Source organism: Cupressus sempervirens, chromosome 9 (assembly GCF_028749045.1).
Source record: "Cupressus sempervirens isolate cs-2001-9-10 chromosome 9, ASM2874904v1, whole genome shotgun sequence".
NCBI lineage: Eukaryota > Viridiplantae > Streptophyta > Pinopsida > Cupressales > Cupressaceae > Cupressus > Cupressus sempervirens.
In genome coordinates, this window is record NC_143126.1 from 617,974,883 (window position 1) to 617,993,667 (window position 18,785).

At 36.6% G+C, this 18,785-nt stretch overlaps 1 protein-coding gene across 1 annotated transcript in view; it reads left to right on the plus strand.

Moving 5' to 3' along the window:
* LOC149540223 (alpha-L-fucosidase 2-like) overlaps positions 1-18,785 on the plus strand; it is a 200,878-nt gene that overhangs the window by 139,337 nt on the left and 42,756 nt on the right. Inside the window, exons 6-7 of the mRNA XM_089801359.1 lie at positions 10,872-11,096; positions 11,217-11,318. Coding sequence (XP_089657485.1) covers positions 10,872-11,096; positions 11,217-11,318 — 327 coding nt within the window. The remainder of the gene's footprint in view (positions 1-10,871; positions 11,097-11,216; positions 11,319-18,785) is intronic.

The following is an 18,785-nucleotide window of genomic DNA, read 5'->3' on the forward strand; positions in this document are numbered from 1 at the left end:
ATTCATATATTTGGACTCAGCTATTCATGAATAAACAAATAGATTTTTTTCAGAGTTAGGCTCTTTCTGTATTAGTATCATTCTCCATTTTCCGATTGAAAGTTGAAAACCTCAGGTATCTATTCAAAAGAGAAAAAACGTATTAGAATGAAAGAAATACACGACCTGAATAAGTATGGCCTCCTTATGATGGAAGGACGCTGAAATGTCTGGCTTTTAGCACTTACAGAGAGTATGTAAGACAAAAATCTTATTCTTGTGGAGCTTTGACTTGGCTCACAACACATTGTGTAGATTTCACTTACAAAATACACGTCGCTGTAACTAGTGATGCCTTGCAAAGATATAGTCTATGTAGTAACTGGTTGTATACAATTGCGATTGTGAGGCAAGGATCTTTGGGATAAGAAATGCAGAGCTAAGCGGCTGAATGGATAAATGTGATTGCAAAGAAAAATATGTAACGTGAGAAAATGTAAAAACAGTTTGCCAAAAATGAAACAATACCATCATAAATATGAGGCGCTCCATTGCATGCTTAGTTACAAGCAAGAGCAAGATGAAGGTGGCATGAGAGTTACAAGAAAACAAGGCTCATCGGCAAATAATTGGCAACAATCTTTTAAAATAACAAGTGCCATGAAAGGTTATAAGATCTAATGAAGAAATAAGAAAATATGGCCGCTCTTGAAATAATATGTTAAATTATTGCCAAGGGGATGTAATAACTCCATACTAATGTCCTAATATAAGAATATCATACTATACCCACCTACACTTGTGTATGTATATATATATGCTGATATTCCAACAACGTATCTAATCTATACATCATACATATGTCTCATTTGAAGTTACACATACATACATACATACATACATATATACGTATGTATGTATACATATGCCAGCATATGTAGATACCATGGTATTATTATATTAAGATGTGACAAATAGCACAGGAGGCTATGAAATCAAGCCAATCTATAAAGGTAACATATTTGTTCTTATTTTAATTAATGCTAGTGTTTTTCTTTAATCATCTTAATGATATACACATATTGAGCTAGTTAGCTCATGGTTGTCCAAGTATACTCTTGCTTGCCTAATCATTTATCGTTAGCCACGGTGGTTTAGAAATCATACCTATTTTCCCAATGATAGGTGGTGTTCCCATGCCCAATTCCTTCTCTAACCATGCTTCCCCCCTTCGTTGCGTTCCTACAAGTGAAAATTTATCATAGTAACAACATATTGCTCATCATTTTTATGAAGTTGAAATTACCATAGTATATAATCATATTAGCCATCCATTTCTAATTCATATATCGTCATAACAATTGACCAATATTCTATTTTCAATGAAATAATAATGAATAAAAAACACTTCTTCACATGAAACCCTAAAAAATAACTACTATAACCAATTGCTCAACTTTGCATGAAGCCTGAATGACTATAAAGGAACAATTAAAATTGAACCAAAAATTGGGATGTAACATCCCCCTCCATATTAGATCTTTGTGTGCTAGTCTCACACGCCTTCACCCTTTATGACATCCCCAGCCAACCCTCCTACCTCACCCCCCTTCCGATTTCCATCTCTTTGCCTTTACCAACATCTGTGAGGCTATTAGATCCATGAGCAGTAGTAGAGTGACCGATGAGGAAGGGTTTTAGGCGGAACTTTTCAAGTTGGGCATCCTAGTCTTAGGTTCTTGATTTGCTATGCTCTTTAATAGAGTGATTTGCACTAGTTTCCCCGCTTCTTGGTCACAACACATCATCCATCTGATACACAAAGTTGGGTCAACTTTGGACCTTGACAACTACAAGAGCATTATGGTTGGGCACACCTTCACCAAACTCTAAGCTACTATGTTACACACCATTCTCTCCACGGAGCTTGACAGACAACATTCTGTGTGAGGGGGCAAGCCGAGTTCAAGACAAACTTTTAGACTACAGATTACATCTAGATTCTTTGGGCTATCATTGAGGAGGCTTTACACCGCTCAACGAAACTCTATTAATTCTTTGTAGACTTTTGCAAGGATTTTGATTCCATCCTAAGTGTGGCTTTATTTCAAGGGCTTAGAGATATCAGGATTTCGTAGATTCTTTTGATTGCTATTATGAGGCTTTATGAGTGTGGTGGGTAGGTTCAGGACTCCCTAGGGTTTCTCAGAGCCCATTAGAGCACTATCGATGTAAAACAGGGTTTCCTATTTCTCCCACTTAGTTTGGCATCTACGTTGATGAGCTCGAGACTTTCCTTGAGGAGTTTTTGATCCCTAGAGATGGCTTCAATGTTTACCAATTCTTGCTCTACATTCTGCTCTTTGCAGACAATGTGGTTCTCCTAGCCTCATCCTTTGAGGGCCTTCAATGACTCGATGGTTTGGCTTCATTCTATAACTTGAGACAATTAGCGATAAACCTTGGCAAGACCTAGGATATGGTCTTCAATTGTTTGAAGACCTCCCATTTGCACTTCTTTTTCCAAGGTGAGAAGGTTGAGATCTTATCTACTTACACTTAGTTGTGTTAGATTCTTGGGACCTCGTTTCAGTATGAGACCAACCATGCAACCTCGGGTTGACAAGGGCTTGGGTTACCTTGCTCTATTCGAGTAGTAGTGCTTTCGACACCATATCTAGGACACTACATCCATGATGTCACTTATGGACTCTTTAATCAAGCCGACTATTTTATACGGCTTTGTTGTTTGGGGGCCCTCCCTTCTAGCATCAGACTAGGCATCAATCGAGTGGGTGAAAACCTCCTCCTTCAACGCATTATCAAAAGTCATTATACTGCCCCTATCGACATCATTTTGTTGAGTTCAAGGCTCACCCTTTCAGAGTCGACACCATCTTCAACTTGGCATAGTTTCTTCACTCGCTTAGGGGGTTTGCTAATTCTGCTGAGGGACGCTACAAATACTCCTACTTGTCCTATCATTCCTTGGAGGCGATTTCGATGATTGACCCAACTTGTTAGGCATGTTGTTGGCATGCTTAAGATTCTGCCCTATTTTCTTATATTCTTTGGATGCTCCCACTTATCTCCTCCCTTCCCAATAGGAGTTGAATGGGCTTTTCAGGATGAACATTTACGTGAGATATATTCATTCATCCTTGTTCGATCCCCCGAGAGCCTCCGACCTAGGATGGCCCTTTATGTTGAGCACTTTATTGACAATTGAGATGAGATCATCATGCACACCTATGTTGAGCAAAGTTGGACTCATGCCCTATGTATCCCACTGGGCTCCTTGAGAGTCAGCTCCGATCGGCTTCGCATACGAACTGACCACCAGACTGATGGAGGGGATCAAATCTGCCACCTTTGCAACGAAGACACATTTCATATTTGGCTGACCCATCTATTATGAGATTGGAGAGAGGTTCCATTGCCTTTTCAAGGATTACTAATCCTTAGCTTCCTTTTTCAAATACATTCACCAATGGTGTCTAGTTCTCTACTTTTAACAGGTTATATGTCTTCATGACCAGACCTTACAACTTCAGTTCCCTGTGTGACGTGGCTTAGATCAACTCATCACCTCCATGCTTGTCACCTCAGCCAGAGATACCAAGCGTTTGTTGGGCCCCTCTACTCTAGCTCATACCAAGTTAGTGAGACCTTGTAGAGATCACATATTGCGATGGCAACCCTCCACTCCTAGTGGTTCTCAAAGATGATCCAAGACCCCCTCTTACCTTGGTGTTTACCCTTCTATTTTGGGCTACTTTTCGGTGGCGAGAAACTCTTAGTTTGTTGTTCTTCTCCACTGCCCATCCTCTGGTGGTTTCTCTATTTCCTTTTGTTCTTAGTGCTCCTTTCCCCAAGCACCGTTTGTTGTTTCTATTGTTGGTTGTCTCTTGGTTGTTTCTTTTAGTCCCTTAGACCCTTTTGGTGGTCGCTTGTTGGACATTAATAAATTATCTTATCTTATATTATCTGCCTTTATTCTAGGGAACAACTCTGAATCTAAGAAAAGATACTCGCTTGAGATTTATCATACATAACACATGCAACACTTGAAAATACAATATCAAAACTGTGAAGTAGTAATAGTCGGCAACCATAATACCATGTTGCTAAATGGTACAACTAGATTTTTGTGTTTTGAAAGGGTCTAAAAGGTACATTTTCACTAAAATATTAAGGATATCTATTACACTAATATATTTCTATCAATTTGAAGCATATTCAAATTATTGTTGAAAACAATTGTAAAAGCGTCATATTGAAATGATGATTTCTGATGATCAGTTCCTTGCTTTTGATTGAGATAAAATCAATGGCTCAATTTATGGTAATAGTTGTTTAATCTTGTAAACCATCTCTTTGTTGAATGAGTTGTGATTTAGGGCAAGTGGTTAGAGTATCGAACTAGTCTTCCTATGATAAATTAACCTCAAATTATCATCTTGTTAATCAATTGTAATATAACATGAGCATCAATCTTAGTGCATCTCTCTAGGAGTTGGTTGCATGAATTAGGTATTTAGAAATTAGAACACAATTAAGGAAATTTGTGTCGATATTCTTTGATGGCACCTTGATCTTGAATAAAACTTGGGAAGAGCATATGAGGCATCTTGAAAAGGCTCTCAACATTTTGGAGAGTGAGTTTATATATGCGAAGGATTCCAAATGCGATTGTCACATCCTTGTTTAGACCCATTATGCTGGTGTGTACTGTCAAAGAAACAATAAAGATAAATATAATAAAACTAAAGATATATCTTCAAGTCATGGCATTTATCAATGACCTGACCAAAGGAAACTTAAAAGTAGTAATAGGAATGGTGTATGGTATGGGGAGGGGGGTGGTTAGGGGCATGACATCCTTATCCATTGACAAAAACTATCTTGCAACTTCCGTAGAAAAAGAGAGGAACTAGGGAAGATTGATGCAATTGGTATTTTGATGGGAGGGTGGTTCATTAAATTGTAGCTTAAAAAATCTCTTTGGGTGTGTAGGTTGGGGTAGTCATTTCCAAGTGGATCACTTGGATCTGTGTTGTGTGAAACAAGAAAGACCCGAGTGGGTGTTTTTGTAGTGTTGTTTGAATCGCAATGGTGTGTTAAAGCTCTTTTGGGTAAAGTTGGATGGAGTATTTCTATTGTAGGAGGGTTCTAGGTGTAGCGAGGGAATAAGATAATTGATAAGTGCACGGAGAGCTCACTTTTGTGATATACAAAAAATGGGCAGTACAAGTGCTCGGCGACTAGCTCAGCAATTGTCAAGGACGCACACCATAGGTAATTTGAAAATTGTTTGGCTTTTGACAATAGAGTAATTCCATCATTTCTTTCTTTGATGATGTAGACCGCAAGACGCATGTACAAGGAGAGTCGAACAACACGATGGGATGTAGAGTAGAGGAGCCATCAAATTGATGAGGACGAGACTGTGGGAACTATAGATGTAGGGCTGGTTAGTGTTTCTTTGGCAAATCTTGACCACGAGGAGTCCAGTGGTTCTGGCGATGAGTTGGCCTTGGGGGATGATAGAGGCCTCCCTTCACTACATTTTGCCTATGATTTTTGTTGATGTCAGTTTTGTACCACTACATAACATATAGCAATTGAATACTTGATATGGAATATCAAACACTCAATTCCTCTCTTGAAAAGTTAATACTCATGAAGACATAAGAAAAAATCCAATGTTCCTTACACCTATGGATACTAACTCAGATATATTGATATGATTTGCTGGTAATCACGTAGGTGGCCTTACATTGTTCATTCAAGGATGACTTGGATTTTGGGATGATGGTGATGGTGATGATGATGGTTTTGTATGAGTGCCAAAAGATATTGATGGTGGTGATGATGGGGGTGTGTCTACCACTGATGCTTCTCCTAACTTCTCTCCTCAAAGCTCCAAATACTAAACTACTCACTGCTCTACTCCTACTCTTATGAATGGAAAGATTAGCAAATGGACGGGGATCAAATCTGATGAAAGATAACTAACGTCTCTACCTCCATAGATGCAATGATTCAAGGGAAAAAGACTAGTTTACCACTCAAGGCTTCTTAACCAGCCTCTAGGATGCTAGTGGCCTAGTTTATAGATCCCTATCAAACATCCACTAATATCACCATGCAACTATCCATCTACTCTTACTCTTACTTGACAACTTCTTGAAATGAAATCTACTTTAACAACTTCAAAGGAAATCTAACTTTAACTATTGGAAGTAGAAACCATGCAATAACACCAAATGTTCTTAATCACCATGCAAGTCACAACAATGATAAAGAGAGCGATTTTGGTATTATCTTAAGAAACAATTTTCTTTAACCCTTTACAAATGAGAGCGAATGGCCTTATATAGAGGGAAAAATTACAACCAACGGTAGAGATCAAGAGGCAAAATCAATGATCTAGATTGGATCCTAGAAAGCCTAATTAGGGTTGTCACCTCCATCGGCCAATGAGAAGACACCACCTCATCAATGGACTTATGAAAAAAAAAAGTGGCAACCAATGAAAAGGCACTAAAATGGTAGCCAATTAGAATCAGACACCTATCCATCTAACAATTTTGAGAAAGCTAGCTTTCTCACATGAAAGTCATCCTGTGCGTTGGCCCAAAAATCTTCCATAGTAGGAATATGTTTGTATGTATTTCCGTGAGAGGCCTTGATAAGACCATTAGAGTCGAATCCTTGTCCTTCTGTATACCATCCTAGATGATACCATTCTAACTCTTTCTCTGCAACTGCAAAGGCGACAGGATTGGGGCAAGTATCATTGCCTATTCCAAATGAGAAGGTAATCCCTGTCTCACCTCTGAGTTTCATCATTTTGTCATAATGCTCAAGTTGCCTAGCCAACTCCATCAAAACTACCTTGTCGGGTGGATACCTTGGAAGTCTCTTGGGACAAACTATACTTCCTACTACTCTAATGTATGTGAATTGCAGAAATTGAATGAACCAACTTCCATACTTCTTAACTTTTATCTCTGCTTCCGTTGAGAGCCTCTTAGCAATTGTCCCTTGCAATATCTTTACTGTCTTCATGGAAAAGGCGTCATAAAACATCTTATAGTCTTTGGTGTTGTGCAAATGAATCTATGGATAGCACTCATGCACCAAACATTGCCCCGGCCGATTGCCAGTCACTCCTAAGGCCTTAAGTCCAGAATTTTCATATAGTCTTGCAATCAGATACAAAAGATAGGACCCCATATAAAATTGCTTTTGATTTTGTACGGTCCTAAGTTGCAATTATAAATTCTCACTTATAATCCTAGCCCAATCAAATCTTCTTTTTCCATTTTCAATTTGATCAATAAAATAATGCATCTAGTTCTCAAATTGCATACCTTGAGCTAAGCCCATGATTTGGCTGAGAAGCACAATGAGATCACCATACTCTGATTTGAAATCTGACACGGTGAGCCTTGATGATCTGGTAACTCCCTTTTTGCCTTCGTGTAGCCAATTCTACTTTGGATGAATGAAGTAAGCCTCCTGATTATCCTAAAATAAGTTAGCTGCCTGATCCATCATTACCACTATCATGCTTTTGTATTGGGGGATATTAAATGCTTCTTTGACCACTTGTCCACCGATGTTGGCCAACACTCTATACCCTTCATCAAAAATGATGGACTTACTAACAATATCAAACCGGGATGCACACTCCATTACCAATTTCGGACAAGGCAAAGTATGAGGTAAAATAGCTGTGTGTACAATTTTGCTTTTGTAGATTTTTTTTGCCATGGGGGATTGCCTTTTCTTCAATCTGTCCTCTAACTGGATCATGCTCACTGTACCGATATTGGTGTCATTTATTTGCCTCACTTTTGAGAAGAAGGCGGTCTTAGGCATCATGTCTTCCTTGTCTTTTTTGATATTTATTCCCTTTGGATTTTTGCTTGCACTGACATCTACCATCCTAAACACTTGTTTTTGCCCCTTCGTTCTAAATGATATGGACTACACTTATCAATCTCTAACCTTCTTTCTATCGATGGAATCTAGCTTATTTCTGCCTCGTCAAGTCGTATCTCTACACTTATCAATCTCCAACTTTCAACTTAAGGGTGGGACTACCACTTATTTCTGCCTCTTCGTTACCTTAGGATGGACTACACTTATATCTCCCAACTTCAACTTAGGGTGGTCTAGCTTGTTTCTGCCTCGCCAAGTGTCTTATCATGAAATCTACACTTATCTCTCCAAACTTCAACCTATTAATGGGATGATGAAGTGGTGGATGATGAATGCAAGAAGAATATAAGGGAAACGAAACCAAGCAAGAACAAGGAATAAAATTCGCCTTTAACAATCTTCACCTCTAAAATGAATAAAATTTACCTTAATTTTGCATTTACCAATAATCGGGCCCTCTTCAAGTTCAGATCAAATCTTAGAAAATCCAAGCCTCCTTGCAAAAAAATCAGAATTTTGATCTCTGTGAAACTGCCCACATTTGCCAAAAATCAGACCTTTGATAATGCATCTCCTTCACCAAGTAAAATCGCCCAAATCTAGGGCTGAAAATTGCAGCCTCTAGCAAGAAAATTAGACTCCACAAAATCGCCAAGCAAGGGAAAAGTTTAGATCTGCCTCAAATCGCCTAGGGCAGAAATCACAGCCCTTTATGGAAGAAGAAAAGATGCCAAACAATGAAAATATCTGCTCCAAGGAAAATTGCCAAAGTCTGAAAGTTGCTTCTCCAAGAAAAATTGCCAAACATAGAAGAGATGAGATTGGAATGAGGAGGTGAGAGAGGGGGGAGCCCTCTTATACCACAATTTCCTTGCTCCCTCAAGCTGGCCGACTAGCCTTGTAGGAGAGCAAAATTAAATTAGTGCTTCATTAATGATTTAAATTTAAATGCCATGCTAAAATTTATTTTGCCCATAGTTGTGACCAAAAATTGCAAAATAAAATTAGGAAAGCCTAGGAGATGTTAATATTTTTTTTTAATAATGTTTTGGTAGTTAAAATATCATTAAAATTGGATTTAGCAAGCTAAAATCGATTTTCAATTTTAATTTACCAATCTCTTTTAATATTTTTTAAAAATCCTCAAGGCAATTTTTTAACCAAATTAATGCGATTTTGCAATTTAATCCAATTTCAATTTTGCGATGCAATTTCAATTTTCTTACCAAATTAATCCTTTTCCTGGGGCTCAAAATCGATTTTTCCAATTTCAATTTCACTATCACAAAATTTCCTCTCTCACCAAAAAATTTAAGATTTTCCAAAACAATTAAATCTAATAAATTTGTTTTTGAAAATGTTCAAGTTTATACAATTATATCCAATTTTCAAAATCTGTCTAAGTCCAAAAATTTGCAATTTTATCCTACCAAGTATTCATTTTAGCCATCGAAAAAAAAGTTGCTTTTTTGAAATTTGTTTGGCCTAAGGATAAAATTACACATTACGGAAAATCAAGTTAGCACCGGGTGAAAAAGAAAATCACATCAAATTCCTCCTGGCCCGAAGGCATCCTAGGTGTATAATTTTCAAATCGAAAACCTCTAGACCACTCCAAAACATTTGCTAAGGCAACCGAAAAAATTCCAAAAAATCCGTGAAAATTGCCAAGGCTTGCCCGAAAAAGGGGGTCCCCAAAAATTTTGGGGCGATGTTGTGAAAACTTCACAACAATTTTGTACACGTTTTTGTATCAATCATATCATGCTACTCATTGTTATCATCTTTATGATATTTTTGAATTTTGATGAAGTGAACCAACATAAATCAGAATGATCTATTTGTTGATAATTTGAATTTCTACTAGTAATTGGCAACTCAATATGCTGTATTTACTATTGAGTATGTTACTATGTTGAATGTTCAATGGTTTTGGTTCATGTTGCAGTTCTTCCATGTTCAAGTATTTGATTTGTTAAGCTGAAAATCGTTTTGATAACCAGCATTTTAAGTTCTATATATATACTATATAGCATACAGCAACCCCCGCTTCCACACCTATCACCGTCCCACCACTGTCAAGAAATTGAATCCCTTTGTCTTAGACACCCATCGCTACATCTTGACATCCCCTAGTGCCCATGTTATGATGCATTTATTAATTCAATATTTATCAGCGTGTGAAGTTGAAAAAGAAGAGATTTATTAACTTGCCAATGCAGCAAGATTTGTAGAATTAGTAATTAATTCATTAATTTTTCTAGAAGCAATCATATATAAGAGTACTGTTGGAATTGTTGTTTTATGCGAAATTCGGGTATGCCCTGCAGAAGGGTTGTTACAGTCATAGAACTGATCTGAAGTCTCTAGTATCAGAGCACATACTATCAAAGATCGAATGGAATTGCTTTGTGGAGGTTATAGAAAGTACTGGGCAGTGGAAAGATTAACAAAAGAGAAGAGGATCTACATATGTGGATCTAATTTTAGATTATTCAGATAGCATCTCACAAAGAAGGGAACTGTACTTAAATTTGAATCTGTCTTGAGATGAAGGGGAGAAGCAGGTTCTGTTTATTATATATAGGCTTATCAATTTCGCAATCAATGTGTATCCAGTGCTTAATATATGTGCATAATCACCATTTGCCTGCAAATATGCTGATTCCAGTTTTAGACCTCTCAAGAAAGCATCTCCCTTGATAGTGAATGCACATTTTCATGGCATATCGGAGTGAATTCAATCTGTTACACAAAACAAATGTTCTATTTAGAGATTTAAGATACTTATGTTATGGTATTATTTGCTTCCATTATAATGATGACCTTAGTCTTCTTTTGTCCATAATTTTGTGGAAGTTTATTTCATAGATTGGTTAAGGTAAGTGATTTTTAACAGTTGCAATAATTTGATTTCTCACATTTTTCCTTGGCAGCAGAATTTTTTGGAGCAAACGGCATACCCATTGCTGAAGGGCTGTGGTGAATTTTTGCTGGACTGGCTAGTGGAGTATCCCAATAGTGTCCTTGTGACCAATCCAGCAACTTCTCCAGAACACCTGTTCATTGCTCCAGATGGTCAAGAGGCTAGTGTAAGCTATGCAACTGCAATGGACATGGCTATCATAAGAGAAATATTTATTGCCACAATATCTGCAGCTAAGGTATTTTTCTGCTATTGGGTGATCTGAGTTTGAATTTTTGCACATATTCTGCATATGGTATGTCCACAGTGTTTATGGGACTATTTTTGAACATGAATGATGATTTATTTGTTTCTGCAGGTGTTAGGAAACACAAGTGATGATTTAATTAAAAGAATGGAGGTTGCACTACCAAATCTTTTTCAACCGAAGGTTGCCCAAGATGGTTCTTTAATGGAATGGGTATGACAATTAATGCTAAGTTATTCAATAGAAATATGTGTTTGAACATACTTTTACAAAATGTTAAATGTTTTATATATGGATATTATTTTCTTTACTCATTAGATACTTGATATGATTGTGACTATTGATGTGCAGTTCTTTGTGATGGGACTCAAATTTGTATTCCCCATTAGTGTACCATTCCAAATTTTGAGTCACTTTGAGCCCTATATGCACATCTTCTTGCTTGTGTACCCAACTATCGTTTTAAGGCCTAAGAGGTGTTTTATGTTTCTAACACCTTGCATTCAGCATATCCATGTGTTTTGTAATGATAAACTAACATTCCGAGTCATTCTGTGAAGTTTTGTTTTGAGCTCCAAAAAGACAAGCACAAACCAGAGATCAAACCAATTGCTGCAGCTTCTTCATTGCATGGATGAACAGTCTAAAACAAATCTTGGTATATACGATGCATGGGCACATTCAGGTTTTTTGTTTACTTACATTGCTGGTAACAGATGAAGTTTTTGGCCTCCAGATCTACTAAATCTCAAAAGCGCTTTTCAAATTGTTGCAAAGGAGTTTTTCGCATGAAAGGTAACCTGTAAAACTTTATCTCACATTGGGCGCAAAACGGGTCAGTAAGATATTTAAAATCCACGTTGTTCAGTCAATGAAGTGTCTTAAGGACACATTTTTCTTTGAAGCACGAGCTCATGTGGAGGGGCCTGTCGTGGCCATTTGGAATATGATGTCAGCTTTGTTTTGACCATTCAAACATCAGGGAGTAGGTTCCATGTGGCAAATTCTAGGCAAATTGTGTAAGGTCGGGAGAAGAAGAAGAGCGACCCACGATGTTACGATAATGCCTTGAGATTGAGGGAGGAGAATTAGAGGCCTATGGCGGGCCCATTGCCGTGAGATCGGGAGAGGAAGGTTTAAGCCTTAAGATATTACGCCAAGTTGGGTTTTCATAGGATCAGAAGAGGAAATGGATGGTGACATGGTGGACAGGCAAAGCATGATGACTTAGGACATTGCAACCATCGTGAGATCACGAAGAGAATAAGAGGGGTCAACGATCTTACGAAAGGCTACGATCCTACGACAAATGTGTATGATCGGAGGTGTTGAAATCTGGATTTACGATGTTACAATGAGTTCAAGTTTGTAATATCATATTGTTGTGTGGTCGGGGAATTTTCTAATGGTTTTCAAATGCTGCATAGAGATGTGGGGCCCGCTCGGGAAGCAGTTCAAAGAATGGAAAGGTGATGACATGGAAACTTTTCAAGGGTCATCATGAGGTCAGGAGAAGAAGAAAAGTGATCAACGATGTTACGAGGGCTACGATCTTACGAGGATCTTGTATGATTGGGGAGGTCAAATTTCAAATGTAAGATGCTATGATGGGGCCCTTGCTGTGTGATGGGGGAGGTAAGGATGAAGTGTTAAGATATTATGGTAAGCCCATTTTCGTAAGATCGGGAAAAGAATCTCAAGCATTTACGATGCTATGAAATTGAAGGTGGGGTGAAGTTGTCGTAAGGTCAGGGAGGCTTAGTATGATGTGTCTCATGCTACGATGGAGCCTCTTGTTGTGTGATCAGAGAAGAAAGAGAATGTCGTGAGATCGGGGAGTTTGAAGGTGGAGGTCTACGATACTACAAAAAGGGGAGTTTGGCATAGGATCGGAAGGCTCAAATACAAGATATCAGATGCTACAACGGGCCCATTGAGAATCGTAAGATCAAGAATGCTAAAATTTAAAGGTACGATGATACGCATTGTCATATAATCGTAAGCTCGTAGCATCGAGTGATGAAATTTCAAATGTTGAGAGGAAGATGTGGGGTCCACATTGGATGGTGATGACAAACAGGAATCCAACAAGTGGCACTTGTGGATTGGAGAGATAGTGGAAAATGAAGAAAAATTAAAAGTCCAGAGATATTCAACATGCAGATGTTAAAAGGATTATAAATTGAATGATATTATATAGTTCAACTATATAGTATTTTAAATTTTTCAAATTTAATACTCTGTTCATGGCCCGAGGCTGGAATTTCAAATGGACCGTAGATGCATGATTTCTATCCAAAATGTGCAGTGTAATATACTGACGGAACTGGGAAGAGATGAATTTTCCATTTCTGCAGTCCACTTTCATACAGGTATTCATCAAAAGCAGCTACAGGCAGATTTGTGATTCTAGAGGCTCTTCGGTGCAAAGGTAGATTTGATGTTCTCAGATGAAGTAATATTAGGATTAGATCATATTTTGATGTGATCAAGTGCTCTAAGCAGCTGTAAAGGTAAAATTGAATGTTTTAAAGGCAGTTGGAAGCAATGAAGTGTTTGCCGACAGTATAATTGAATTTCACGGCAAAAGTAGAAGTGACAAACCAAGATCAGTTTTAAAGCTCCAGCACATATTATGATGTGTATTTGATATTTCTCCAGAAGATATTTTGCTGATTATTTTAAAGAGATATATATTAGATATTTTATGATAGCGATTGATGAGATTTCATTGCCAGCAGATGAAGAAGTTCAGTTTCAATAGCATCAGGAAGAAGAAGTTTCAGCATGACACTTGTCAAAAATCAGATTTCATACCCAGGAGACTTCTCTCCTTCTCTACAAATTTCTCCTCTGTTCTCTTTGAAAGGGTTTTGGTTTTGGGATATCTTTCATTACAGTGTGACCACTTTGTGGTTCCAGTCTGGTTGAAATGCTTTCCCATTCTGTGATACAATTTTCTCAGCATATTTCTCTGCTATGAACAACAGTATTGTAGTTCCCTTGAAGAAAATAGTTTATACAATCGTTTTTTGTGTATATTTTGAGTTTTGGCATACATTTGATGTATTGGTTTCAAGGAGATTAATACAAAGCTTCATTTTCTTAGTTTCATTCTAATTCTCGTCTCCTTCCTCTATTGTCTGCAATGTTTTATGTTTAAGAAAAAAAGAGCTTAAGCTCATTTGCAATCCCTTAAGGTTGTATGTCTGGATAGGTTTGCTATTGGAACAAAGAGCCAAGTAAATGCTTATTTACCTTGACAGGGTTCACCAGGAGGATATTACAGTAAGTATGAGAGTTTTTATGAAGATAGATGTCTATTTACAAGGTAAATGGATAGATCAAATACTCGAATATATGTGTATATCTTAGATATCCATGTGTATGTTTTGACTTAGCTTATGCCCAATAGATAAGGGACTGATCAGCTAGGAAATTGCATGTGTTTTCTTTTGCATACATGGGTTGTGCTGATTTTCAACATAATTAATCAAATGTTTTTCCCTTTAAATGTTGAATAACTGAAATGAGTCACCCTCACTCAGCTTGTGGATTTCATAGAGTTGCAATTTGCTACTACATATCTTTGTTATTGCATAAGTATAGGAGAAATAAGGGTTTTATCTGTTATCTAGATTCAGTTGTATGCCTTTACACTGATACCATATAAAGAATCTGAGGTCCACCCGCCTTGGTCTTGCAAAGCTTGAAGAAGGAAAGTTAAATAGCCTAATAGTTGTCCATGGTGTTTGAATAGGTGCATTAAGGATGGGAGTTAGTTTCCCTTAGGCATAAATGTTCTTCCATTAGGTTATTCAAAAGTTGTTCATTCAGAAGCCAACACTTTGGAAACACGTTTCTTCATTCTCGTAGAAAGAAATGCATCTAGGGATTAAATGTATTGTTATTCTATTTTACCATTTATCCATGAATCTGATCAAAGCTATGGTTGCAAACCAATCACTGATCTACTGCATTTTTGTGATCTTAAACGTTGCCAAGCTATAGAAGCAAGCATTTTGTTGGTTCCTATTTGCACTCCATCTCTATGTGTTGATTAGATGTGAAAAATGTGATGAACCAACCCTAAATGAAGAATGAAGATTTATGGAGAAATTGAAAACTTTATTTGTCACAAAAGTAACTTTTTATCAGAGTTTTGAAATAAAAACTAATGATGATACACAATGTATGAAAATAGTTTTCTTTAAGGTGAACTACGTAAGGCATATAATATAATATTAAAATATATTTAAAAAAGGAATATATTCATATGCATTTTATGTGCTGACAGAAGATAGAAAATAACTCATAAAGTAAACTGAATAGTATAATGTATGAGCAACTATGAGCTGCTCTTCTCATACTTAAACTCTTTTGCTTCCTTATCAGTCTCAATGGAGCTCTGAATTATTCTCTTCTTCCTAAGCAAAGCAGCTTTCTTCTCAAACTAAATCAAACTAATCATCTAACACTTTGTTCTTTTTGCTAGCAGATGTCCCTAGCCACGGGTTTCCTAAAGATCAATTTTGTCTTATGAGGAGAGCAAAGTCTATTTTTGTTTGTCAATAGAAGGTAAATGGCAGAGGGAACTCCCTCGTACGTCTTGATCTTCATTTCCCTACTACACAAATATGTAGCAAAAGCCATCAAGTAATAATAATGAGACTCTTTGGTTTATGAGTTGTCTTATGATAATGGTGCAAAAAGCGATGGCGATGATGATTGTTTACCCTCGTGGGGTAGCAAAGGTTAATTGCATACAGGAAATAAAGTATTCAACACATAATGTAAAGAGAAGACAATAGTATTATATTCATTGCGTGGTAACCATACACAAATGTATTCCATACAACTATATCCTGATCAAAAGGAATAATGCATACATATAGTGTCCAAGGGGGTTGTTAATTCTGTAACTCTGTTAATCATGACTGATGTGAACTACAGATCATATAGATCCTGTAATGCAAGAATATCCTTAGTCGGATTTGTCTCTTTATAACCTTAGATGATTATTCTTATCGGAAGCCTCCTTAGGAGCATTTAATAATGTTCTTTTGCATGATTTGTGGTTAGTATAATTACTAAAAAATTATGTTTTCTAGGAGACATCGATCATGGAATATAATCAATAGTTTATTCATAAGGGCCGACCTAGAAAGAAACATGTCCTTTGCAAGGACATGCCTCTTGGGTGCAATATAAGTATGAGGTAAGAATGAGGTTAGAGAACACACAATACACGATCAAGTCTGCAATTCTACATTACCGCCTTATGTGATTTATTGCAGGGATAAGAACATTTCTAGAATAGTTATTATTACTATTGGTAACACTTCATACAAGTCTGATATATAAAAGATCATCTTCAACAAGTAGATTAAAGGCATTGTAAAGTTTAGTTGTTCAGAATTTGCAGAAACTTTACATGGTATCAGAGGTCTGGTAGTCGAACCTAGGCTCTGCAAAATGACAATCAAATTTTAAATATCTAGCAACTCCTACCTTCAAATGGCTAGCACAATCAGACCCCAAGATAGGTTTGATGGAAAAGAACACTTTGTTGCTTGGAAATTCAAAATTATAATGATTCTTGAAGACAATGATGTAATACAGTTTGTTGATAAAGAATCCAAGTGACCTAATGTTGATCGTCATAAAACTATTTGGATTAAAGGAAATAGGAAAGCCATGCAAATCATATTAGATGGGGTTAAAAATGAAATAGTACCTATCCTAATGAAACAAAAGATAGCATTTAATATGATGAGTGAATTATTAAATGCATGTGAGGTTAACAATGCGACTAGAACCCTTGCACTAAAAAGGCAACCAAATCATATACAGATAAAGAAAGGAGAATCTATAAATTCGCACTTCCTAAGGGTGGCTAGTCTAAGAGATGAACTTGCAAGTATAGGGACCATAATTGAAGACAAAGAGCTAACACTTATGGCTATAGATGGGTTACCGGATTCATGGGAAACATTCTCACAAGGAGTAAGTGCTAGAGACAATCTTCCAAATTTCAATAGACTTAAAGGAGATTGCCTTCAAGAAGAATGTAGGAAACTTAAGAAAGGAGAAAAATAAAAAATTGAAGATGAAGAACTTCATATTCTTAACACAAATTCCTATAAAGGTAAGAAGGACTTCAAGAAGAAAGGTAATCAAAGAAATGAAAAACCTAAGAAAGATTTATCCAAAATAAAATGCTTTAAATTTGAAAAATTTGGACACTGTAGATCTAACTGCCCTGAGAATTCAAAGCAACAAGTAAACTATACAAACGTTACTAGGAAAGAAGAAAACTATGATCCTAAGAAACATGTATTGTATTCTACACTATCAAATGAAGTATCAAGCACAACATGGGTAATTGATAGTGGATCATCTCGACACATTACAGGATACAAAGAAGTACTAGACTCAATATCAGAAGAAGTTAATGGCGAAGTTACCATAGGTGATAATTCCAATCATTCAGTCAAAGGAATTGGGATATAAACCTTGAAACTGAAGTCGGGTATTTCTCTCCATCTCAAAAGAGTACTCTATATACCAGGAATAAAGAGGAATCTAATCTCTGTTACAGCACTTGAAGATTATGGACATAATGTTGAATTCATGGATAGTAAAGTGATGACCTTGTCTAAGAACTCTTCATTTAAGAAATCAAAGTTGATTTGTCAAAGAAAGGAATACTTATATGAATTAAACTTAGAACCTAGTCAAGCCTTAATTCATGAAGCTGCTGATATAAACAAAATGTGGCATTGAAGGTTAGGACATCTAAACTTCAAAGTGTTATCAAGTATGGAGAAGATGGTTACTAGTTTACCTAAGTTGAATAAAGATCATTCAAGCATATTGAAAGGATGCACTCTGGGTAAGAACACCAAAAGTCCATTTCATGATAGCACTAGAAAAACTAACAATGTTTTGGAATTAGTCCACTCAGATTTATGTGGACCTATATCTATTCCTTCTCTTGGAGGATTCTAGTACTATATACTTTTTATAGATGATTTCTCTAGGAAAACATGCATTTACTTCTTAAAATGTAAGGAATCAGAAGAAATCCGTAAGAGATTTAAAGAATTCAAAACCTTAACCAAAAACTTATCAAGGCGCAAAATTAAAACTCTTAGGACTGATAATGGAGGGGAATATACTTTAGAATTGTTTAAAGATTTTTGTAAAGTAGGAATTAAGAGGGAGTATATTGTTCCTTCTAACCCGTAGCAAAACAGGGTAGCAGAAAGGAAGAATAGAACAATTATAGAAGCAACAAGAGCTATGATATTTGATCAAAATTTAGAATATTATCTTTTGGTCAGAAGCCTCTTGTACTACTATCTATATCCAAAATAGAAGTCCTCACTCCCACCTTAGAGGTAAAACTCTTGAAGAAGTCTTTACTAAGGTTAAACCAAATATAGGCCATCTTAGGATATTTCGGTGGGTGCCCAGTATACATACATGTTCAAAAAGAAAAGAGAACTAAGTTAGAACCCTATAGGAGGAAACACATTTTTGTCGGGTATAGTGAAACATCTAAGGCATATAGAATTTTCATACTTGGTCAAAAAAACATTGAACTTAGTAGGGATGTAATATTTGAAGAAGATTTAGCATTCAAAAGAGCCCTTAGTTCTGAAGAAAATCATGAAT